The sequence below is a fragment of the Anas acuta genome, chromosome W (genome assembly GCF_963932015.1).
Source record: "Anas acuta chromosome W, bAnaAcu1.1, whole genome shotgun sequence".
Lineage (NCBI taxonomy): Eukaryota > Metazoa > Chordata > Aves > Anseriformes > Anatidae > Anas > Anas acuta.
In genome coordinates, this window is record NC_089016.1 from 20,956,361 (window position 1) to 20,982,553 (window position 26,193).

Here is a 26,193-nt window from a genome sequence, read left to right on the forward strand (position 1 = left end):
GTGGTGTCGTTTGTATGGGCAACAGAGAAACCTGGGAGAATGAGATCGGCAGAACCAGTGAAGTTACAACTCAAAACAGGAACAAGACCAGTAAGAACGAAACAGTATCCAATAAAATTAGAAGCAAGGAAAACACTGGAGCCCGTTACTGATAATTTCTTACAGTACGGATTATTAAGAGAATGCCAGTCTGAATATAATATCTCCATTTTCAAGACATTAAAGGGGGTTTCTGGGAATGGCTGGTGTAGGCTGTGGATTCCAAATTATGGGTTGATGGCTAAACCCCAATATGAAGCTGTTAAAGGTCTTGGGGAACTGTTAGAATGGACCTTGGAATCCAGACAAGGATTTGATAACATCAGAAGAGCTTTAATGAAAGCCCCCACCTTGGGACTTCCTAACCTAACCATATACTCATAGAATTATAGAATCATTCAAGTTGGAAAAGGCCTCCAAGATCATCTAGTCCAACCTTTAACCTAGTACTGACAAGTCCCAGCCAGACCCAGTACAACCATGCTACTAAGTTCTATATCTACACATTTCTTGAAGACCTCCAGGGATGGTGACTCAACCACTTCCCCAGGCAGCCTATTCCAATGCCGCACAACCCTTTCAGTAAATAAATTTCTCTGAATACCCAACCTAAATCTCCCATTGTGCAACTTGGGGCCGTTTCTCCTCATATTATCACTTGGTGCTTGGGAGAAGAACCTGATCCCCACCTCACTACAACCTCCTTTAAGGTAATTGTAAAATACAATAAGGTCTCCCCTGAGCCGCCTTTTCTCAAAGCTAAACAACCCCAGCTCCCTCAGCTGCTCCTCATAACCAAACCATTTGAACTGTTTATCCATAAAAAGGGGCACATGGCATTGTACTAATAGTACAATACAGTATTGTACTATTGTTCATAGTACTAATACAGTATTTAGGAGGTTATTGAACAAGTGTATGACAGCTGACTGGATTTAAAGGACATGCCTCTTGAAAACCCAGATGACATTAACTGAAGAAAAGGAGGTAGGAGAATTACCATCCAACACCTCAGCACAGAAAGCAGTATTAATAGCACTAACAAGAGCCCTATAGCTAGCTGAAGGAAAGTGAGTTAATGTTTATACAGATTCAAAATATGCATTTGGAGTGGCACATTCTCATGGTGCTATATGGAAGGAAAGGGGACTGTTGTCATCGCAAGGTAGTCCTATTAAACATGGAAATGAAAACCTGAACTACTCAAGGCAGTTCATAAACCTAAAGAAGTGGCCATAATACCCTGCAAAGATCATCAAAGTGACAACTCAGCTATTATTAAGGGAAACCAAAAGGCAGATGAAGCTGCCAAACAAAGCCATTGAGGGAACTATAAATATCCTATTACCCACTAGAGAAATATTAGTATCCTTTCCTGAATACAGAAAAGGAATTCAAGCTAGCTGAGCTATTAAAATGTGTGAAAGACTCAAATGGATGGTGGATAACTGCTCATGGACAATTCATTGTTACACCAGTAATAATGAGACAACTGATGACCCAGGTCCATTGAGAAACCCATATGGGAGCTGAGGCTCTGGTAGAGAGTGTCAAAGGATATGCTATTGGAGCTAAGATGTTATTGATTGCAAAAATTATAACACAAAAGTGTGAGTAGAGCCTTAAAAGCAACCCTAAAATACAGGTAAAACATCCTCCTGAAGAGGTAAAAAAATAAAAATAAAAAAAAAAAGAGAGAATCACTCCAGGTGAGTACCGGTAAGTCAATTTTTCTGGAAAATCGATAGGTGTAATCAATATAAGTATTTATTTGTGTTTGTGGATACCTTTTCTGGTTGGCTAGAAGCTTTCCCATGTTGAACCAATCAGGCTAGGGAAGTCATGAAATGTTTATTGAAATAAATAATCCTGAGATTTAAAGTGCCTGAGGGAACGTCTTCTGACAGGGAACCCTATTCTGCAGCAAAGGTTATTAAAGAAAAGTATAGAGTATTGAATATAAAATGGGACTTAGATAACCCATGGAGGCCACAATCTAGTGGCCAAGTATAAAGAATGAATCAAACACTGAAAGGACAAATAAGGAAATTGTGCCAAGAAACACATTTAAAATGGACCAAGGTATTGCCAATAGCATTGCTAAGAATTTGGATAACTCCCAGGGCTCAGTAAAAAGTAAGTCCATTTGAAATACTATACGAAAAATCATATGCTGTAAATGTAACTGGAAAATCTGATCAGATGTATGTAACTGGGAATCGAGCACTTACAGATTACCATTTATCTTTAGCAAAAACTTTGAGTCATCCACAGATACATACTATTAAGCACAAAGATTCTGGTGGATGTACTTTTTCACTCCCTTTCTCCTGGAGATCAAGTTTACCAGCAAACCTGGAAGGAAGACCCCTAGATAAAAAGTGGAAAGGACCACATCTGGTGCTGTTAATGAAACACAGAGGAAGGGCCAGGGTCAACCAGCCTAAGGGTGTGAATTTTAGTATTATAACGAGAATAGTTCACAGATTGTTCACATTGTGAAAAACAATCTGTAGCCAATAACAGTCTCAGGCGAGGATCTCAGTGAAGTACCATTTTTATTCGCGATTGCAGTGGAGGGCATCCTGCAAGCAGGACCACACAGTAAAAGTATATCATCACCTTATATTCCCTATTACCCGGTCCCTGATTCCTGCCCTGTTTCCTCATTGGCTGAGTATTACAGGTTCACAACCTATTCAACACTTGTTACTATACCATATATGTACAATTTTATTTGATCAACCGTTAATTTCTCCTTTTTAAATTTCTCCCCGCTAAGGATATTTCAGGTATAAGATAATTTATAGTGATTTCTGATTGCCAGGCTGCCTCCTGGGTTTTTCATCTGCCACACGGTTCCCTCGGACAGTGACTGAATTTCCTTTCTGGTGCCCTTTTAAATGCATTATTGCAATTCCAGTAGGTAATAATGAATTATCTATGACTTGCTTTACAAGCTCTTCGTGGACCAATTCCTTCTCCTTACTATTGATCAACCCACCCTCCTCCCATATTTTATCGAATATGTGAACCACCCCATATGCATCTCGAATCTGTATATATAGTTCCCACTTTTCCTTCAAGAACTTTGAGTGCTTGATTCAAGGCATATAATTCACGTTTGGTCTGACCAGTTATTGGATAATCAGCCCATCTCTTTTACTTTTTCATTAAATCCATCAACTATAGCATATCCATTATACCTCTTTCCCTGTACTGCCCTTGAGGATCCATCAATAAACAGAATATCTTCTTCCTCAAGGGGAACATATTGTAAATCAGGTCTTGCTTTAGCCTAATACTCATTTAAATCCAGGCAGTTATGTTCTATATCCATTCCAGCCCTTTCTCCTCTCCTTAGGAAGGCAGCTGGATTCAAGCATGATTTTGTGGTTAACACTAAATCATGATTTTCAATCAGTATTGCCTCATATTTCAAAATCCTAGAATCAGTCAGCCAGCTCCCAGCTCTCTGAGTCAAGATCGTCTTAACCTGGTGTGGAGTAGTAACTACCAGATGACCCCTAAAGTTTAATTTCCCACTTTCTTCCACCAAAAAAAAAAAACACAAACAGTTGTTGCTACAGCTTGAACGCATTTAGGCCATCCTCTGGAAACTGGGTCCAGCAGATTAGACAAATAATTTTCCTCTTCTGTCCATTCAAGTATATTAGGCTCCTCCTCTAATAATTGAAGTTACAACCCTTTTGTCTTCTGAGCGTGTTCTTCTATCCATAATCAACAATATCCCATTAACCACAGAAACTTTCTTAGTTTTGGGTAGGGGTAGCTCAACAATTCCCTGAATCCACTCTGGGTTTATTTTTCGTTTTCCCTCAGACACTAAATGCCCTAAATACTTGTAACAGTAAGACCCCCTCCAGAGGTTGGAATTGCTCCAAAATCTGTTGTAAACCTTGTTTGAATAAATTTGATGACTCTGTAAACCCCTGAGGTACAACTGTACATCTGTATTGTCGCTTCCTCCCCATTTCAGGGTCTTTTCACTCAAAGGTGAACATATCTTTGCTCTCAGGGTCTGAGAGCACACCATTAATAACACCGTTATTCCAGTGTAACAACTTACTATTCTAATGTCCTATTTCATCATCAAATCCCTTCCCCACAAGTTAGTCCCTGCCTTGGGTGCATACAAGAATTGCCCAGTGATCATTTTATCCCCTAGTCTCAGCTTGGTGTCCCCAAAAAGTAGCACTGTTATCCCAGTCCCTTTCTACCCCCATCACCTTAAGGGTTTCAGTAGTTAATTTAAGCCCTGATACTTTATGGGCCAGCAATGACCTAGCTGCCCCAATGTATTGGGTTTATGTGCAAAGGTTCTGGTAGCAGGGGGCTGCAGGGGTGGCTTCTGTGAGAAGAAACCAGCAGCTGTTAGATAAGGTCAGTTAGATAAGCCCACCGCTGCCCAGAGCCGAGCCATGAGTAGCACTGTTTGTGCCGCTGTGAGAGCACACCCAAGAAAAGGGAAAAACAAAACAAAACAAAACAAAACAAAACAAAATAAAAAACAAACAAAAAAAAAACCTGCACAACAACATCTGGGAGAGTGAGGAGTGAGAAACAGTCTTGCAGACACGAAGGTCGGTGAGGAAGGAAGGGGAGGAGGTGCTCCAGGCACCGGAGCTGAAGTTTGCAACCTATGGAGAGGCCCATGGTGGAGCAGGGTGTCCCCCTGCAGCCCATGGGCACTTATGGCAAAGCAGATCCCACACTGTGGCCCGTGTAGAGGAGCCCACACGAGAACAGGTGATCTGCTGCTTGGGGGGGTCCCAAGCTGGAGCAGCCCCCTCCTGACAGATGGACCGCGCAGCGCAGCTCCCAAAAAGCTACTGCCCATGAAGAAACCCACTCAGGATCATCCCAGGAAGGACAGCACCCCACAGGAGGGACCCCATACCTGAGCAGGGGAGGGAGTGACTATGAAAGAAAAATGGAAACAGAGCACCACAGACTGGCCACAGCCCCCACTCCCAGCCCCCCTGTGCCACTCGGGGTGAGGAGAAGGTGGAAGAGAGGGCAGGAGCCCTCAGCCTGTTTCTTTGTTTCTCACTGATCCAGCCCATCAGGAATAGGTAATAAATTTTATTAATCTTCCTATGCTAAGTCTGTTTTGCCCATGACAATAATTGTAGAGTGATCTCTCTGTCCTTATCTCAGCCCCTGAGCCCTTTTCATTTATCAAGGGCTCTCAGTGGGACTAGCTTTCTGAGAAGCCCTGACTCCCCTATTCTGAATTTATAACAGCAAACAATCTCTCCTCCTTCTTCTACTCCTGATACTCCTATTTGAAGTGGCTGTCCTGGCCACACTGAAAACATCTTATCAAAGCCTGTCCCTTCTAGGGTTTACCCTGCAGCACAGGTAGCTTTCCCTTCCTGCCATTCCTTCATCTCTGTTCCTCTCCCTTTCATCCTGGGTCTGACTTCCCCACAAAATTTTCTTCTTCTGTCTCCAACCCTCTGCCTCACTACCTGGTCCACTGCGAATGCCATTAGTTTCACTCTCTGATTTTCTTTCTCATCTCCCTTCCTGACATACACCCCTCCCGAGCCTTTTCTGTATATATGGCCAGGCTTTTATCACAAAATGAAATTTAACGAGCCCTTGGGCTACTGGGTCCTCATCTCTGACAACATTTTCACACTGGCCACATCTCAGAAGATTATTCTGTTATTGAAAAACACCTAAAGGACAACACAGTCCTTGGTCAGAGCCAACATGGGTTCACTAGAGGAAGGTCATGTACAACAAACTTAATTTCCTTCTATGACAAGATCACCCAGCTAGTTGACCAAAGGAAGCCAGTCGATGTAATCTTTTGGATTTCAGTAAAGCTTTCGATACTGTCTCTCACAGTATCCTTCTGGACAAAATGACCAGAATACAGTTAGATTAAAGCATAATAAGATGGGTGAAGAATTGGCTGGCGAGTCGGGCCCAGAGGGTTCTTGTAAATGGGGTTACTTCAGGCTGGCGACCTGTCACTAGTGGGGTTCGTTCCTCAGGGCTCCATTTTAGGACTAGTCTTCTTCAATGTTTTCATAAACAATTTGAATGAAGGACTTGAAGGTTTTTTGGGCAAGATTGCGGACAATACCAAGTTGGGTGGAGGTCCTGACTCCATCAAGGGTGGTGAGGCCTTGCAGAAAGATTTGGACAGATTGGAGAGCTGGGCAGTTACCAACTCTATGAAGTTTTAAAAAAATGATCCTGGAAGTTACTGAAGCGCAACTGGGGGACAAGGCAGTCATTGGTCCCAGTCAGCATGGGTTCGTGAGGGGTAGGTCCTGCCTAACAAATTTGATTTCCTTTTATGATAAGATCACCCATCTAGTTGACCAAGGGAAACCAGATGATGTGATCTTTTTGGACTTCAGCAAGGCTTTTGACACGGTTTCCCATAGGATCCTACTGGACAAAATGTCCAGCATACAACTAAAAAGCATAATAAGATGGGTGAGCAGTTGGCTGACGGCAGGGCTCAAAGGGCTGTGGTAAATGGGTCCACATCAAGCTGGCGGACTTTCCCTAGTGGGGTCCCCCAAGGCTCCATTTTAGGGCTAGTCCTCCTCAGTGTTTTTTGATGTAGGACTAGAAGGTGTTTTGAGCAAATTTGCCAATGACACCAATCTTGGAGGAGTTGTGGACTCTGTTGAGGGTGGAAAGACCTTGAAGAGAGATCTGGACAGATTGGAGAGCTGGGCAGTTACCTACTCTATGAAGTTTAACAAGAGCAAGTGCTGGGTCCTGCACCTGGGAAGGAGCAATCCTGGCTATACATACAGACTGGGGCATGAGACGCTGGAGAGCAGCCCCGCAGAGAGAGATCTGGGGGTTATGGTTGACAGCAAGCTGAATATGAGCCCTGGCAGCCAGGAAGGCCAACTGTATCCTGGGGTGCATCAAGCACGGCATTGCTAGCTGGTCGAGGGAAGTGATTGTCCCGCTCTACTCTGCACTAGTGCGGCCTTACCTCGAGTACTGTGTGCAGTTCTGGGCATCACAGTACAAGAAGGATGTGAAACTATTGGAGAGTGTCCAGAGGAGGGCTACTAAGATGTTGGAGGGCCTAGAGGGGAAGACATATGAGGAGCGGCTGAGGTAACTGGGCCTGTTCAGCCTGGAGAAGAGGAGGCTGAGGGGGGACCTCATCTGTCTTGGTTTCAGTTAGAACAGAATTAATTTTCTTCCTAGTGGAAGAAAGCTGGTGGAATGCTGTGTTTTGGCTTAGGATGAGAAGAGTGCTGATAACACTCCGATGTTTTAATTGTTGCAGAGCAGTGCTTATACTAAGCCAAGGACATCTCAGCCTTTTGCTCTGTCCTGCCAACAGGCAGGCTGGGGGTGCAGTAAGAGCTGGGAGGGGACAGACCCAGGACAGGTGACCCAAACTAGCCAAAGGGGTATTCCATACCATCTGACGTCATGCTAAACAATATATAGGGGTGGCTAGCCGGGGGGAGGGGGCCGGACTGCTCGGGGTTAGGCTGGGCATCGGTCAGCAGGTGGTGAGCAATTGCATTGTGCATCACTATTATTACTTACCTATTATCACCATTGTATTATTATTATTATTATTATTATTATTATTATTATTATTATTATTATTATTATTATTATTATTATGTTATTATTATTTTCCTGTCTTATTAAACTGTCTTTATCTCAACTCACGGGCTTCACTTTCCATTTCTCTCCCCTGTCCCAGAGAGGGAGGGGGGAGGGTGAGCGAACGGCTGCGTGGTGTTTAGCTGCCGGCCGGGTTAAACCATGACATCATCGCAGTCTACAACTTCCTCACGAGGGGGAGTGGAGAGGCAGCTGACCTATTCTCTGTAAACACCAGTGATAGGACCCACGGGAATGGTGTTAAGCTGATGCACGGGAGGTTTAGGCTGGACATCAGGAAGAGGTTCTTCACCAAGAGTGTGGTTGCACACTGGAACAGGCTCCCCAGGGAAGTAGTCACTGCATGAAGCCTGTCTGAATTTAAGAAGAGAATGGACTGTGCACTTAGTGACATGGTATAAAATTTTGGGTAGACCTGTGCAGTGCCAGGAGTTGGACTTGCTGATTCTTATGGGTCCCTTCCAACTCGGGATATTCTATGATTCAATGATTCTATGATTCTATAGCTGCCTGCCTAATCATTCCCCTCCTAAACATTCTTCTCCAGTGAATAACTAACTCAAGATTGACATAATTTCCCCCCCAGGAATACAAATTATGCCTTAGAAACTGATCTTACTGTTCTTCTAGTTCTGTAAGGTCCTCCATTAAAGAGTTCATTTCCTTTTTAGAACTCCTGACCTCTCTGCTGATGGGGGGGGGGAGTTCACATAACCTATTTGTCCTTGTCCCACTGGGACCTCCCTAAGAGGATACATAGGAGTGTTAGTACCAGAGAAGGGAAATTTCTCAGTATATCTTCTTCATTGTTGCAATTCTTGCCAGAGCTTAGAGTGAACTCCTTCTCTAGGGAAAGAATTAATTGCAGTCCTTGTCTCCTTTCCTTGAGCAGCTGCTGCTGCTGCCGGTGCAACATTAGGATTATAGGGAGGGGGTAAATTATCCAAGGGTTCTCGTTGACCCATCCTTCCCTCTGACTCCTCTTTCTCCTGGTCCTGACTCTTTTTCAATAAAAATGACTTACCCGCTGAACCCAGCAAGCAACATAACTTGACTCCTCCTCTGAAAAAGGAGTCTTATTGTTTATGTATAAATTCAAAGCCTTACAAACCCAATCTTCATCAGACCTGTATTTTGGCCAAAATACTGAAGTTCTTTTTATTGGCTCTTCAGGCCACACAATTACACAGTATCTAACCATTCTTTTCTTATCTTTATCCCTGGTCCTACGGTTGTTTTTTCAGTTCCTTACCATCCTTCTCAAAGGACTATCTTTAGGCACAAGTTTACTGTTCACAGTGGTGCCACACACCTGTATCTAGGATAAGGGAAGATGGGGGTTGTACTTCTGAGCACTGTACTGTACACCGTACAGGCTCTCTAATTTCCTGAGAATCTCTTTCACTCTTTTATCTCACGGGACCACAGAACCACGGATCAGGACTCCCCACTTGTTCCACACTAGAAAATGCATCCCACACCCCACAGAAGAGTCTCCCCAACACCCAGGGCAATACTGTAATCAACTTTCCTACCTTGGTCCATGCACAGAATTACCAGGTCTATTTCAATAATTGTGCCTACTTTTTTCCCTAATGCTTCACAGAGCCCATCTTCAGCACAGCAGTCTCGGTTATTGTTAGCCATCCCGAGATACCGCACCACCTCCAACAGGACCTCTGAAATCAGCAGGGTGCACCTTTACTGTCCGTGGTGGCAAGAAACCTCCGGCAGGCGACAATATCCTGGACAAGCCTCCAAAATGTGAGAAATATCCCAATAATTTTCTAAGGCAGGGTCTCTTGTGAAGCTAATTTATTCACAATTGCAATGGCAGGCATCCTGCAAGCAGGAGTGTTCAGAAGTTTGTCATAGCCCTATATCTCCTATTACTCAACGCTTGATTCCTCCCATTTCCTCAGCTGATTCGACAGCTTCTTGTCTTGTTTTTCTTAGCCATCCTCCTTATTTCGGGACACTGGGGCCTTCCACTGTCCTCTTATATGCTTGTATGTATCTTAACATACTCCAGTTTGCAGCAGGCAGTACACTAGACAGAACAATGAATAATAAGACCAGGACTAGAGGAGCCCTGCCTCCATCCAGGGGGAGGAAAGGGACAATGGAGTTTATTGGACTGTGTGGATTCGATGGCCTGACACATCAGACCCACAGGAATACAAAGCTCTAGAAGACACCACTGCACAGTGTACTGTAATGCCATCAGGCTACAAAGGGACAGAACTCATCTCTGTCTCTGGAGTGACGGGGGATCCCAACAGCTAGCTGTATTGGAGGCTGAGGAGAATCTCCATCCTTTACTGGATGCGGGGGGAAACTTAGTTACAAGAGATGAGGAAAAGGCGGAGGTGCTTAATGCCTTCTTCGCCTCAGTCTTTAGCGGCAAAACCGGTTGTTCTCTGGATACCCAGTACCCTGAGCTGGTGGAAGGGGATGGGGAGCAGGATGTGGCCCTCACTATCCATGAAGAACTGGTTGGTGACCTGGTATGGCACTTGGATGTGCACAAGTCGATGGGGCCGGATGGGATCCACCCAAGGGTACTGAGAGAACTGGCAGAGGAGCTGGCCAAGCTGCTTACCATCATTTATCATTTAACAGTCCTGGCTATCGGGGGAGGTCCCAGCTGACTGGCGGCTAGCAAACATGACGCCCATCTACAAGACGGGCCGGAGGGCAGACCCGGGAAACTACAGGCCTGTCAGTTTGACCTCAGTACCAGGGAAGCTCATGGAGCAGATCCTCTTGAGAGTCATTACGCAGCACTTGAAGGGCAAGCAGGCGATCAGGCCCAGTCAGCATGGGTTTATGAAAGGCAGGTCCTGCTTGACGAACCTGATCTCCTTCTATGACAAAGTGATGCGCTGGGTGGACGAGGGAAAGGCTGTGGATGTGGTCTACCTTGACTTCAGCAAGGCTTTTGACACCGTCTCCCACAGCATTCTCCTCAAGAAACTGGCTGCTCTTGGCTTGGACTGGCGCACGCTTCGTTGGGTTAGAAACTGGCTGGATAGCCGGGCCCAAAGAGTCGTGGTGAATGGAGTCAAGTCCAGTTGGAGGCCAGTCACTAGTGGCGTTCCCCAGGGCTCGGTGCTGGGACCGGTCCTCTTTAATATCTTCATCAATGATCTGGACAAGGGCATTGAGTGCACCCTCTGTAAGTTTGCAGATGACACCAAGCTATGCGCATGTGTCGATCTGCTCGAGGGTAGGAAAGCTCTGCAGGAGGATCTGGATAGGCTGCACCGATGGGCTGAGGTCAACTGCATGAAGTTCAACAAGGCCAAGTGCCGGGTCCTGCACCTGGGGCGCAATAACCCCAAGCAGAGCTACAGGCTGGGAGATGAGTGGTTGGAGAGCTGCTTGGCAGAGAAGGACCTGGGAGTGATGGTTGATAGTTGGCTGAATATGAGCCAGCAGTGTGCTCAGGTGGCCAAGAAGGCCAACAGCATCCTGGCTTGTATCAGAAACAGTGTGACCAGCAGGGCTAGGGAGGTGATCGTCCCCCTGTACTCGGCTCTGGTGAGGCCGCACCTTGAGTACTGTGTTCAGTTTTGGGCCCCTCGCTACAAGAAGGACATCGAGGTGCTTGAGCGGGTCCAGAGAAGGGCGACGAAGCTGGTGAGGGGCCTGGAGAACAAGTCCTATGAGGAGTGGCTGAAGGAGCTGGGCTTGTTCAGCCTGGAGAAGAGGAGGCTCAGGGGCGACCTTATCGCTCTCTACAGATACCTTAAAGGAGGCTGTAGTGAGGTGGGGGTTGGCCTGTTCTCCCACATGCCTGGTGACAGGACGAGGGGGAATGGGCTTAAGTTGCGCCAGGGGAGTTTTAGGTTAGATGTTAGGAAGAACTTCTTTACTGAGAGGGTTGTTAGGCACTGGAACAGGATGCCCAGGGAGGTGGTGGAGTCACCATCCCTGGAAGTCTTTAAAAGACGTTTAGATGTAGAGCTTAGGGATATGGTTTAGTGGGGACTGTTAGTGTTAGGTCAGAGGTTGGACTCGATGATCTTGAGGTCTCTTCCAACCTAGAAATTCTGTGATTCTGTGATTCTGTGAAGTGAGCCTAACTGGGAATGAGTGGCAAAAGCACCCCACTGTGACTGGCCCGGAGGCTCTGTGCATCCTTTGCACCGATTAGCTCAGCAGAGGGTACTTCAAGGATCCAAAAGGGTGGGGTTTTGGTGTAGCTGCTTTGGAGATGGAAGACACTAAACAGTTGTCTACCTTCCCTGGTCTCTTGGAGGACCCTTCTGTTGTGGGGTTGCTGAGGGTTGAAGAACAGCAGGTGCTCATTGCTACCACAACAGTGCACCGGTGGCAATATCACACCAACTGAGACTCCCTGATTCCCATCCATAAGCTAATTCATCAACTGGAGAGCCAAGGAGTGATCAGCAAGATTCATTCACCCTTTAATAGTCCCATATAGCCAGTGTAAAAGCCTAATGATGAGTGGAGACTAATGGTAGACTGTTGTGGCCTGAATGGTCATGCCACCACTGAGTGCTGCTGTGCTGGAAATGCTAGAACTTCAATACGAACTGGAGTCAAAGGCAGCCAAGCCGTGTGCCGCAATTGATATCACTAATGCCTTTTTCTTAATCCCTTTGGCAGCAGAGTGCAGGCCACAGTTTGCTTTCACTGGGAGTGGCATCCAGTACACCCGGTTTCAACTGCTCTGGGGGTAGGGCACTAATAATTGACAAGAAGCATACAAGAAAAATAGAGCTTCAGAATACCTCCTTTCCAAGAAGTCCACCTCCATAGTCTCATGTTCTCTCTTCTCTCCTATGTGGCACAGACAGCTGTTTTCCATAAGGTCAGTTGGAGGCCATAGTGCAATTGCAAGCCCACTTAATTTATTTTGGCCCAAAACTTTATGCCTAAAGAAGGAAGAATAATTTCTGAATTTCCAGTGACTTCACTGACTAATTTATCCTATATTAAAATTGGAGAAGTTTTGTGGATAATTAATGCTGGAGATGCTCCAGTCTTTAGTCATACAGCAAATTGCTTACCTGATGAGGCTTGTTGATTCAAATATAAGCTTTCAGGGATTCCTTTTTTTTTTCCAGTTATTCACAGTAGTAGCCAAAACTTGCATTTGGAGACAAAGGTTATGAGAGAGAACTACCTGTTTGATATATTCAGCTACATCTAGATTTGTTCTTCCAATTACTTGTGAGCACAGTGAAGCTCCCAAAACTACTGTAGAAGCTGCCAGTTTTGTTAAATTTGTTTGTGCTGAAGTATCTTAGCTTGCCTTTTGTGGTACTCAATGTTTTTCTGAACTTTCCTGCAATACTCCTCTCCCCCACTTCATCTGATAATCAGCATATATATGTGGAAGCTATTTGTGGGCTTAGCTGACCCCTCAGCTGTAAATTCAGAGAAAATTTGATATTGATGGTAACTGTGCTCCAGTGCTACCCAAATCTCAGAAGAAGCAAAAAATGCCAAGTAAACTCCTTAACTACTCATTTTAATATCCATCAAGAAGGCCATCTCACATAAATAGTATAGGCTTCTATATCGGGCTTGGGAGAGCATTACTTGGTCTCTGATGTTGAAGTTTCTCACCCATCACCATCCTGAGAAAATGTTGTTATGCTCTATGCACCATTCCAGTTAGTTTAGACCCTGTGGATTTTGTTCCTCTTGGATTCTTCAATAATCACTGGCTTTGAACTGTTGGAGGTAAGATGGGGATTATGGGTTCATGGAAGTACAAAAAGGCACATGTGCACTGATGTTCAAAAGATTCCTAACTATACTGAGAGATTTGCATTAGGAACCATATTGACAATATCCTTTGGAGCACAGTAACTGACATGTAAAAAAGATTCTTCATAAATTGTTCTGCTCCCAGTTAATGCCATTTTCTGGGAAGTTTTAAGGACATTCTTTACAGAGAATTTTTCACATGGGAATTAAAAAGCACTTTGTGGTGGTGTTGTGGGTTTATGTGGCAAGGTTTTGGTAGCAGGGGGCCATAGGGGTGGTTTCTGTGAGAAAGATCTAGAAGCTGCCCCATGTTTGGGAAGGGCCCCATTGTTTTCCAGAGCTGAGCCAATAAACGATGTTGTTTTGCGCCTCTGTGAGAGCATATTTAAGACAGGGGAAAAAAACACTGCGCCACACAGCAGCTGGGAGAGTGAAGGGAGTGAGGAACGGCACCAAGGTCAGTGTAGAAGGAGGGGAAGAGGTGCTCCAGGCACCGGAGCAGAAGTCCCCTGCGGCCTGTGGTGAGGACCATGGTGAAGCAGGATGTCCCCCTGCAGCCCATGGAGTACCACGGTGGAGCAGGGTTCCACGCTGCAGCCCGTGGAGGAGACCACGGTGGAGCAGGTGGCCCTGCACCGACGGAGGCTGCCGCCTGTGGAAGACCCTTGCCAGAGCAGATTCCGGGCCGGACCTGTAGCCCGTGGAGAGGAGACCACGCAGGAGCAGGTGACCTGGCAGGAGCTGCTGCCCGTAGAGGAGCCAGGTTGGAGCAGTTTTCTCCTGAGGGATGGACCCCGTGGTACGGACCCATATCTGGAGCAGTTCTGGAAGAGCTGCTGCCTGTGGGAAGCCCATGCCGGATCAGTTCGTCAAGGACTGTATCCCATGGGTGGGACCCCACAGCACAGGGGACGAGAGTGACCGAGAAGGAGCGGCAGAGAAGAAGCGCTGTAGACTGACCATAATGGGGGGGAAGGTGCTTTTGGTTTCTTTGTTTCTCACTTCTCTAGCTTGTTAGTAATGAGCAATAAATCTTACTATCTGTCTTCTTATGCTGAGTCTGGTTTGCCTGTTACACTAATTATTGTGTGATTTTCTCGTCCTTATCTCAATCCTTGAGCCCTTTTCACATATTTTCTCCCCATTCCTTTTTGAGGAGGGGGAGTGAGAGAGCGGCTGTGGTGGAGCTTGGCTGCCCACTCAAGCAGAACCACGACAGTCCTTTTTAAAAGGACTTTTTTAAAAAAAGAATTCACCACACCAAAATAAACATAACATCATCACAGCACTGACAAGGTGGACATTTTACACACACACCACCCCTCGTCCCTTCACCACACTAACATCTCACAGTTACTGCTTTCTTAAATTCTTCACAACTAATACATTCCTAACAATCATCCTGCGCATATTTTGCCCGTTACTTCTATCAACTATCATCCTTATCTCAAATTCCTCAAGCCCCACGTTGGGCGCCAAAAAGGACTGTCGTGGTTCTGCTCGAATGGGCAGCTGAGCTCCACCACAACCGCTCTCTCACTCCCCCTCCGCAAAGAGGAATGGGGAGAAAATATGTGAAAAGGGCTCAAAGGTTGAGACAAGGATGAGAAAATCACTCAGTAATTATTGTAACGGGCAAAACAGCATAAGGAGATAGTAAGATTTATTGCCTATTACTAACAAGCGAGAGAAGTGAGAAACAAAGGAAAGAAACCAAAAGCACCTTCCCCCCCCATCCACCCTCTTCCACCTCCTCCCCCCGAGCGGCGCAGGGAAACAGGGGAATGGGGGTTATGGTCAGTCTACAGCGCTTCTTCTCTGCCGTTCCTTCTCGGTCACTCTCGTCCCCTGTGCTGTGAGGTCCCACCCACGGGATACAGTCCTTGATGAACTGATCCGGCGTGGGCTTCCCACAGGCAGCATCTCTTCCAGAACTGCTCCAGGTATGGGTCCGTACCACGGGGTCCATCCCTCAGGAGAAAACTGCTCCAACCTGGCTCCCAGCTGCTGTGTAGCGCAGTGTTTTTTTTCCCTGTCTTAAATATGCTCTCACAGAGGCGCAAAACAGCATCGTTTATTGGCTCAGCTCTGGAAAACAATGGGGCCCTTCCCAAACATGGGGCAGCTTCTAGATCTTTCTCACAGAAACCACCCCTATGGCCCCCTGCTACCAAAACCTTGCCACGTAAACCCACTACAGGTGGTTTTACCCTGCTGGGCTGCTGAACTCCACCATAACCACTCCCTCACTCCCCGCCTTCAAAGGGAAAGGGGGAGAAAATATGATGGAAAGGGCTCAAGGGTTGAGATAAGGACAGGGAGATCACTCAACAATTATCGTCATGGGCAAAGCAGTCTCAGCATGGGAAGATTAATATAATTTATTGCACTTCACTAGCAGATTAGAACAGTGAGAATCTAAAAGAAAACTCAAAACAACTTCCCCCCATCCACCCTCTTCTGTGTGCTCCCCGACAAGCAGCACAGGGGAATGGAGAATGGGGGCTGTGGTCAGTCTGTAACACTTTGTCTCCGCTATTCCTTCATGGTCACTCTCTTCCCCTGCTCCAATGTGGGGTCCCTCCCACAGGATGCAGTCCTTCCTGAACTGATCCTATGTGGGCCTCCCACAGGCAACAGCTCTTCAAAAACTGCTCCAATTTGGGTCCATACCACATGGTCCATCCATCAGGAACAAACTGCTCCAACGTGGGTCCCACAAGGTGGCAGGTCCTGCATGTACTCCTCTTCATGGCCTACAGGTCCAGCCTGGAGTCTGCTCCGGTGGGGTTTCTCCAGAGGCCACAGCTTCCTTCAGGGCAGATACACCTGCTCCACTGTGGGCTCCTCCACAAGCTGCAGTGTGGAAATCTGCTCCACCGTGGTACACCATGGGCTGCAGGGAGACAACCTGTTCCACCATGGTCCTCTCCAGAGGCCACAGGGGAACTTCTACTCTAGTGCCTGGAGAACCTCCTCTCCCTCCTTCTTCACTGACCTTGGCACCTGCAGGACTGTTTCTCACTCCTCTCTCTCCCAGCTGCTGTTTGTGCAGCAGTTTTTTCCCTTAAATATGCTTCCACAGAGGCGTAACCAATATTGCTTATTAATTCGTCTCTGGCCAGTGGCGGGTTCCTTTTGGAGCTGGCTGAAACTGGCTCTTGTCTAACATGGAGCAGCTTTTGGAATTTTCTCACAGAGGCCACACCTACAATCCTGTCCGCCCCCACCCCACCCCACCCCACACCAATACCAAAACCTTGCTTCGTAAACCCACACCTACTAACCAATGCTTTATGAAAAGGGATGTGAATTGTTTAGTAAATGTGGATTAATAGCACCAGACACATGAGAAAGCATGCCAACATTTCATTTCAAGTATACAAATTGTTGGTTTTATGGCTAGTTCTTTCTTGTTCATGTAGGCTGGTTATAAATTTTATTAACTGTCAGTTTTTTTAGTTAAATGGAATCCAATGGTGTCATTATAAGACTTTATCCTGTAATTCAACTGGACATCACAGATTTAGACTATGTTAGAAAAACTTTAACGTGATGTAAATACTGTTGAAATCCTTTGTAAAACTTTAGCTGGTTTTAGTAGAAGCAGCATATCACCTAATACGAACGTATACAAGACAACCAAGGGATCAGGCCCAGACAGCATGGCTTCATGAAAGACAAGTCATGCCTGACCAGCCTCATCTCCTTCTATGATCGGGTGACCTGCCTGGTGGATGAGGGAAAGGCTGTTGACGTAGTCTACCTAGACTTCAGTAAAGCCTTTGGCACAGTCTCCTATGGTATTCTTCTGGAAAAGCTTGGACAGGTACACTCTTTTCTGGGTTAAAAACTGTCTGGACAGCCTGGCCCAGAGAGTGGTGATGAATGGCATTAAATCCAGCTGGCGTCCGGTCACAAGTGGTGTTCCACTGCGGTTGGTGTTGGGGCCCATCCTCTTTAATATCTTTATTGATGATTTGGACCAGGGAATTGAGTGCACCCTCAGGAAGTTTTCAGATGACACCAAGTTGGGGGAAAGTGTTGATCTGATGGAGGACGGTAGGAAGGCCTTGCAGAGGGACCTGGACAGGCTGGATCAATGGGCAGAGACCAGTGGGATGAGGTTCAACGTGGCTAAGTGCCAGGTCCTGCACTTTGGCCACAACAACCCCAAGCAATGCTACAGGCTGGGAGAGGAGTGGCTGGAAAGCCGTGCAGAGGAAAGAGATCTGGGGATGTTGGTAGATGCTTGCCTGAACATGAGCCGGCAGTGTACCCAGGTGGCCAAGAAGGCCAACAGCATTCTGGTTTGTATCAGCAATAGTGTAGCCAGTAGGACCAGGGAGCTGATCCTCCCCTTGTATTCTGCTCTGGTGAGACCACACCTCGAGTACTGTGTTCACTTTTGGGCCCCTCACTACAAGAATGACTTCGAGGCCCTGGAGTGTGTCCAGAGAAGGTCTACAAAGCTGGTGAAGGGTCTGGAACACAGGTCCTATGAGGAGCAGCTGAGGGAACTGGGGTTGTTTAGTCTGGAGAAGAGGAAGCTCAGGGGAGACTTTATTGCTCTCTACAACTATCTGAAAGGAGGTTATAGCGAGGTAGGTGTAAGCCTCTTCCCCCAGGTAACTAACAAGAGGGAATGGCCTCAAGTTACACCAGTTCGGGTTGGATATGAAGAGAAATTTCTTCTCAGAAAGAGTGATTAGGTGTTGGAACAGGTTGCCCAGCGAAGTGGTGGTATCACCGTCCCTGGAGGAAAGGGTGAAAAAGGCGGATGTGGTGCTTAGGGAAATGGTTTAGTGGCTGATATTGGTGTTAGTGGGATGGTTGGACCAGATAACATTAGAGGTCTTTTCCAACCTTAAGGATTCTATGATTCTATGATCTCTCCTGTGAAGAAAGTAGCCAAGCCTCTTCAGTCTAAAGAGAAGGCTTGCACATGCAAGACAAATAGGTGCTCAGAAACAGCCAGCATGGCTTTACCAAGGGCAAATCGTGTCTGATAAGGGAAGATCAACCAATGTCATCTACACTGGACTTCTATAAGGCCTTTGACACAGTACCACGACATCCTGCTCTCCAAATTGGAGATACATGGATTCAATGGGTGGACCATTCAGTGGATAAGGAGTTGGCTTGAAGATCACACCCAGAGAATGGTGGTCAATGGCTCTACGTCCAAGTGGAGGCCAGTGACAATTGGTGTACCTCAGGGGTCTGTCCTCGGACCAGTACTGTTTAATAGCTTTCTCAACAACATAGACAATGGGATCGAGTGTATACTCAGCAAATTTGCAGATGGCACCAAGCTGAGTGGTGCAGCTGATATAAGAGAAGGAGGGGATGCCATCCAAAGGGACCTGGACAAGCTTGAGAAGTGGGACAACTTGAAGCCAATGAGGTTCAACAGGTCTACGTGTAATGTACTGCACCTGGGCAGGGCGATCCCAGACAGGAGTACAGACTGGGAGAAGAACTTATTGAGAGCAGCCTTGCAGAGAAGGACCTGAGAGTTCTAGTGGATGAAAAGCTTGACGTGAGCCAGGAGTGCATGATTGCATCCCAGAAGGCCAACTGCATCCTGGGCTGCATCAAAAGAGAGGCGTGCCCAGCAGGTTGGGGGAGGTGATTTTCCCCCTCTGCCCTTGTGAGGCCTCACTTGGAGTAGTGCATCTATTGTGAACAGGTGCCCCTCCCAGCTTTTGCTCCACTCCTTTTATAGAATTTATGTTAATATATGCTTTCAGAATTTTAGCTGTGATTGAATTAGAAGAAAACTGTTCTCTAGTTGCCAGTTTATCTCACACTGATATTTATCTACAATATTGGCAGTTTCGATTATGAGTAGCCTTTAAAAAATCAATTTATTTTTTTTTACAATTATTACTTTTTTTCAGGCAATAATAAATAGCACTGTCACCCCCAACATGACATTTACTAAAACATCCCAGAAGTTTGGCCAATGGGCAGACAGCAGGGCGAATACAGTCTATGGCTTGGGATTTTCATCTGAACATCATCTTGCAAAAGTAAGTATGACCAATGGAAACCATGTGACCAGTGAAGTGACTTAAGAATATTTTTTTCCTTCTGGTTGTATCTTGATTCAATTCTTACCACCGCTATTTACAAATAATAATAATAATAATAATTATTATAATAATAATAAAAGGCTGTATCTATTCTTATAATATAACAAGACAAGATAAGGTATGATCACAATATGCTTTTAACAGTGATACCTATAAATTTTCTTTTAACTGATTGAGGAAAGAAGGGAGATTTAAACTAGCGTATGCTGTTAATGCTTTCTAATTATTCATCTGCTAGGCTTCTCTTTTTAAATTTGTTCTTTCATTAGAGTTTGCCATGATAGAATATAAAGAAGTAGACATTCCAGTGTTTCTTCTGTATTTAGACCTAGAAAAGATGTTGAGTCTTCAGATGCATTTTTGTTTTAAGCCACATTCACTTTAACTTCTCTGCTATGTTTTGCTAAACAAAAAAACATACTACCACCCCCCAAACACACACACAAACACACATACCAACCCTGTTGAGAAAGTAATTGTCACTATACAAGGATAAGTTGTTCTCAAACTGATGTCTAAGAGTTTTTAATATAACCTTGGCTTAAAACTTTATATTTCTGTTATAAAAATCTGAAAAGCTACAGTAGATAATTTGTCAAAAGTACGTTTGATTAGCAGTTACTCAGATTGCTGTGATTTGTGAAGAATACACAAATCTGTTGAGAAAAATATCAATCCACAGATCTTTTCAAAAGATTATAGCGATGAATCCTCAGGGCAAACCATTCCTATAGCATTATATGTTAATTATCAAACTGTGATTTTCATGTGAGTTAAAATTGCTGATAATTGCTACTAAAATTCATAGAGGTGAAAGGAGTTAGATATATTGTTCTTGGAATCAGAGATGCTGAATTAGAAACCGTGAATCTTCTGTGTATCTTTAGAGAAATCATATCAATCTCCTCTTGTCTGTCTGCTCTGATTACTAGCTCTTCTGTGCACTGGCATTGTAATCAGGTTCACCAGAGCACTTTTTGACACACCTACTACTGTAGGACATTAAATGTAATTTAGTGCTCAAGGTACTACTGAATGTTAGCAATAGTACTGACAAATAAACTGTATTAATGTATTTATTCAGAAACCAGTTGCTTCTAGAAGTTGTCTTAAAACTTGATTCTGGAACTTTTTTTTTCTTCTGTATTTGATTTATCAGAGTCCCTAAGTGAACAATACTATTATATGTAATTTGTTTTGGAGTAGTCTCTGGGCCCCAATGAAATATTTCAAGTTCCAGGGAGCAAAAGACAACCTACAACCACAAAAAAACAACTTAGTCTAGTGTGTGACTGATTTCAACAGGCTAATGAAGCAAATAATCAGGGCAGAGAGAATAAAAGTAATGTCTTCTAATAAACTATTTATTCTCATATCATTGTTTGCTTAGCTATATCGCTCTAAACAAGCAGATGATTTCCAAAGTTTATACTAAGTGTTTGACTTTTGGACTGTTTTTTTTTTTTTTTTGGTTCATGTGCCTTTGTCTTCATTAACTGATTAGTAGGGTAGCATGCAACAGTGGTTCTGTATGACAATTCTGTGTGACTGTGAGAATTTGAGAAGTGAGAATATCCAACTAAAGAATTAAGGCACTGTAAACAACTTTTTATATGCAAACAGAATAAAAGAAAAATAATTAAACATTTGTTTATCTTCATTAGAGCTTTTCTCAATATGTCAGACCACAAATTCACCTCAAGATTGTTCCATCAGGAATCAGGCAGAAGTCAGTGATACCTAAATGATGATTCCTACCTTGAAGAGTATTCCTTTCACAGGATTAGGATTTCCTAGCACAGTCCCTCTTGCTGCTGTAGTAGGAGGAACAGAATGTTCCATAATATTCAGAGAAAACTGAGTCCAGTTTCTCAACTAGAATATAAGTCTGTGCTTCCCCTATATGGGAAGAAGTGCTCCTTCTCAAGTTTGCTGCCTTATCCCTTTAGTTAGTTAACCTGATTTATTCTGAATAACTTAAGAGCATGCTAAATGCCGAAAGTGCCATCACAGGTACTTGTGAGATCCTTGTATTCTCCTTCCACAACTTTTCATCTTTTCCTTATATTATTAATCCCCCAGAGAACCTTTCTTTTCATACTATGAGATCTCATCTTTGTTATTTAGGACTTATATATCAAAATATTGCTATTATCTATCACCTGACTGTCTCAAGGAATTCTAGTAAATTTGTAAAAAATCCCTCTACATTAGTATCATTGGCTCTTTCTCAGAATGTTATCTGGTTTTCTGTCTATTCATTATATATCTTTTTTACAGTCTCTACCACTCTGATACAGAAGATCATATTTACTGCCTTGTATTTCTTCAGCTATTTATTCCAAACCTTAGCATCATGCTTTCCACTTACCAATCCTCTGCTCCTCAAGTCAATTTAAATAATAGGTTACCCATGAGAATTTGAGGTCTATCTACAAGTCTTAAATGAGTATCATCTAGTTCTGGTGATCTGTTGCCAATTTTATCATCTGTTCTGAGACCTTTTTTGATGCTGGATTACTGTTTCAGCACAATATCTATTATTTCCTTCTATATTCAGGAAACATATGCTTTTAAATAATTTGACAGCTGAAATATAGGATACTGGTGGAGAAAAATAATACTTCCTTAAGTACTAAGAGCCTACCAGGATAAGAAGTTTAAAGACAATAAGGTTTTTTACATCTTGGATAGCAAGGGAAGTTCTAATTGAAATTAGTTGAGATTTTGTCACACAAAAGTAGCCTTCATACCTCCTGCACGCAGTGAAAAACAGTATCTTTGCTGCTGCTGGAGAAATTTAGAAGCTGTTGGTGAAGTTTCCAGTTTTTGCAGAATCATTTTAGTCTTTAGTCTTATAGTGGTATAAGGTCATATTCTGTATAAAAGCAATAGCTAGTTAAAACAAATGCTTGGCTACTACAGCAATTGGTGTAATGTAAAGCTGAGAGCAATGAAGACAAATTTTTCTCCAGCCAGAGAATTTAGGCCCAATTCTTAATAAAGTGGTTTAATTTCTCAAGCTCAAGGCTGCATGCATTTCAAAATTGCTGCTTTAGCTATTTTCTAGAAGAGGTATATGTAGCAGAGAAATCAGTCTTCACAAACTTCACAGTTCAATGTGCAATTCTTGAATTTAGTGTTCAGTATATGTGAGTGTTCAGTTCAATTAATCTGTTCTTTAGCTTGATTGATGTCAATGGGGTTACATCAAGAAATGAACTTGACTTAGTATTCCCACTGTGTCGTGGTTCCGCTCGAGTGGGCAGCCGAGCTCCACCACAGCCCCTCTCTCACTCCCCCTCCTCAAAGAGGAATGGGGAGAAAATATGTGAAAAGGGCTCAAGGATTGAGATAAGGACGAGAAAATCACGCAATAATTAGTGTAACAGGCAAACCAGACTCAGCATAAGAAGACAGATAGTAAGATTTATTGCTCATTACTAACAAGCTAGAGAAGTGAGAAACAAAGGAAAGAAACCAAAAGCACCTTCCCCCCCCATCCACCCTCTTCCACCTCCTCCCCCCCCGAGTGGCGCAGGGAAACGGGGGAATGGGGGTTATGGTCAGTCTACAGCACTTCTTCTCTGCCGCTCCTTCTCGGTCACTCTCGTCCCCTGTGCTGTGGGGTCCCACCCAAGGGATGCAGTCCTTGATGAACTGATCCGGCGTGGGCTTCCCACAGGCAGCAGCTCTTCCAGAACTGCTCCAGATATGGGTCCGTACCACGGGGTCCATCCCTCAGGAGAAAACTGCTCCAACCTGGCTCCTCTACGGGCAGCAGCTCCTGCCAGGTCACCTGCTCCTGCGTGGTCTCCTCTCCACGGGCTACAGGTCCGGCCCGGAATCTGCTCCGGCAGGGGTCTTCCACAGGCGGCAGCCTCCATCGGTGCAGGGCCACCTGCTCCACCGTGGTCTCCTCCACGGGCTGCAGCGTGGAACCCTGCTCCACCGTGGTACTCCATGGGCTGCAGGGGGACATCCTGCTTCACCATGGTCCTCACCACAGGCCGCAGGGGACTTCTGCTCCGGCGCCTGGAGCACCTCTCCCCCTCCTTCTACACTGACCTTGGCACCTGCAAGGCTGTTTCTCACTCCCTTGACTCTCCCAGCTGCTGTGTGGCGCAGTGTTTTTTTCCCCTGTCTTAAATATGCTCTCACAGAGGCGTAAAGCAACATCGCTTATTGGCTCAGCTCTGGAAAACAATGGGGCCCTTCCCAAACATGGGGCAGCTTCTAGATCTTTCTCACAGAATCCACCTCTATGGCTCCCTGCTACCAAAACCTTGCCACGTAAACCTACTACACACTGCTATTTTCTTAGTTAGCTATTTAAATTATAAATTCAGTTAAAATTTGGGAAGAAATTAGTATTGTTTCAATCATGAAAGAATGAAGCCTGTTAAAGTCTCTAGGCTAATAATGACTACAGTAAGCTTCAGAACCAGATCATTTATTGTAAGGAAGAGAGTAAGACCTGAATTTGAAAGCAGCTGTGTAAGGCAGTTTATCACTGTTTTTTGGTTTAACCTTGGTAGGCAGCTAAGCACCACACAGATGCTCTCTCACTCCCCCTCCTCATCAGGATGAAGGCGGGGGAGAAAATAAGATGGAGAGAAACTTGCAGATTTGAGATATAAGTAATTTAAAGAAAGAAAAGAAAAGGCCATGCATGGAAGGAAAAGAAAAAAAAATCTATACTCCCTATCAGCAAATGATGTCCAGCCAATTCCTGGAAGCAGGGCCCCAATAAGCATGATGTCATATGGTATGGAATATCCCCTTGGTCAATTTAGGTCAGCTGCCCCAGCTATGTCCCCTCCCCACCTCTTGCCCACCCCCAACTTACTGGCCTTTGGGGGTGGGAGGTTAGAGAGACAGATAAGATGCTATGCAATCACTGTTCAACAATAGGCAAAACATTGGTGCGATATCAACACTGCTATAGCTACAAATGCAAAGCACAGCATTATATGCTCTGCTGTGGGGAAAGTTAACTCCATTCCAACCAGACCCAGTACAATTAACCATATCTGAGGTGTTGGTTTTGTTTTAAATGCTATCACCAACAGGTTAAACTTTGCTGCATCATAATTTTCCTGTCATAAACAGAGTACATTATGTCTGAAAGGTACTGAAAGGTATGTCACTGTGTATCTCACTTAAATAAGTATCTAATAAGGAGAAAAAAATAAAAATTCTACCGACAATTTAGCTTCATGTTACGTACAGCATTTTTTTCTGCATGTGGTATAACTACTTCACGCCTTCTCTCTTTTTTTTAAACATATGTACTTTCAGTTTGCAGAAAAATTTCAGGAATTCAAAGAAGCTGCACGACTAGCAAAGGAAAAATCCCAAGAAAAGATGGAGCTAACAAGTACACCCTCTCAAGTGAGTCTTATTCTCTGATTCAAGCCTAGTACTTCATGTTTTGTGCTACCTTCTGTTTTAAGAATTCATATGGTATCTTACACACATGTATTAAAAATGAACAGGGTACTTCCCAGTTAACCTGATTCCTCTAAACAGTCAGCTAGAAGTGTCAAGAAATCTAAGAGGGTAACAAAGATTGTGAAGGGTCTAGAGGGGAAGATGTATGAGGAGTGGCTGAGGTCACTTGGCTTGTTCAGCTTAGAGAAGAGAAGGCTGAAGGGAGACTTCATAGTGGTATAAAGCTTCCTCACCAGGGGGAGCAAAGGGGGAAGCACTGATCTCTTTGGTGAACAGGGACAAGACCCGAGGGAACGGCTTGAAGCTGCAACAGTGGAGGGTCAGGCTGGATATCAGGAAAAGGTTCTTCACTGAGTGTCGTGGTTTAACCCGGCCGGCAGCTAAACACCATGCAGCCGTTCGCTCACCCTCCCCCCTCCCTCTCTGGGATGGGGGAGAGAAATGGAAAGTGAAGCCCGTGAGTTGAGAGAAAGACAGTTTAATAAGACAGGAAAATAATAATAACAATAACAATAACAATAACAATAACAATAACAATAACAATAACAATAACAATAACAATAATAATAATAATAATAATAATACAATGGTGATAATAGGAAAGTAATAATATGTACAAACAAGTGATGCACAATGCAATTGCTCACCACCCACTGACCGATGCCCAGCCTAACCCCGAGCAGTCCGGCCCACCTCCCCTGGCTAGCCACCCCTATATATTGTTTAGCATGATGTCAGATGGTATGGAATACCCCTTTGGCTAGTTTGGGTCACCTGTCCTGGGTCTGTCCCCTCCCAGCTCCTGCTGCACCCCCAGCCTGCCTGTTGGCAGGACAGAGCAAGAAGCTGAGATGTCCTTGTCTTGGTGTAAGCACTGCTCTGCAACAATTAAAACATCGGGGTGTTATCAGCACTCTTCTCATCCTAAGCCAAAACATAGTATTCTACTAGCTACTAGGAAGAAAATTAACTCTGTTCTAACTGAAACCAGGACAGTAGGATTAATACAACTGATTCTTTTGATTCTTTTTTTTTTTTCTTTTCTTCTAGGGAATACATCTTTATGCATTGAATCAGTGCATTTCTTTTGTGCTTTGCACCACGATATACTTCTGATCTTTGATAGAACAAGGATGGCAGGAAGTTTACAACATGCTGTATGAATAGGTTTATTGCCACTAGAAAGCTATGTCCTTCTAAGACA

At 44.6% G+C, this 26,193-nt stretch overlaps 1 protein-coding gene and 2 long non-coding RNA genes across 4 annotated transcripts in view; 2 read left to right on the forward strand and 1 right to left on the reverse strand.

Annotated features, from left to right (window-relative positions):
• Positions 1 to 26,193, forward strand: part of LOC137847051 (uncharacterized) — a 750,318-nt gene that overhangs the window by 178,354 nt on the left and 545,771 nt on the right. The window lies entirely within an intron of this gene.
• The window catches only part of LOC137847055 (uncharacterized), a 310,848-nt gene that overhangs the window by 141,947 nt on the left and 142,708 nt on the right, over positions 1 to 26,193 (reverse strand). The gene's annotated exons all lie outside the window — the stretch shown is intronic.
• Positions 1 to 26,193, forward strand: part of LOC137847024 (homer protein homolog 1-like) — a 242,478-nt gene that overhangs the window by 115,846 nt on the left and 100,439 nt on the right. For both annotated transcript variants that reach the window (XM_068665272.1, XM_068665273.1), the window contains exons 3-4: positions 19,341 to 19,472; positions 24,837 to 24,929. In XM_068665272.1, coding sequence (XP_068521373.1) covers positions 19,341 to 19,472; positions 24,837 to 24,929 — 225 coding nt within the window. The remainder of the gene's footprint in view (positions 1 to 19,340; positions 19,473 to 24,836; positions 24,930 to 26,193) is intronic.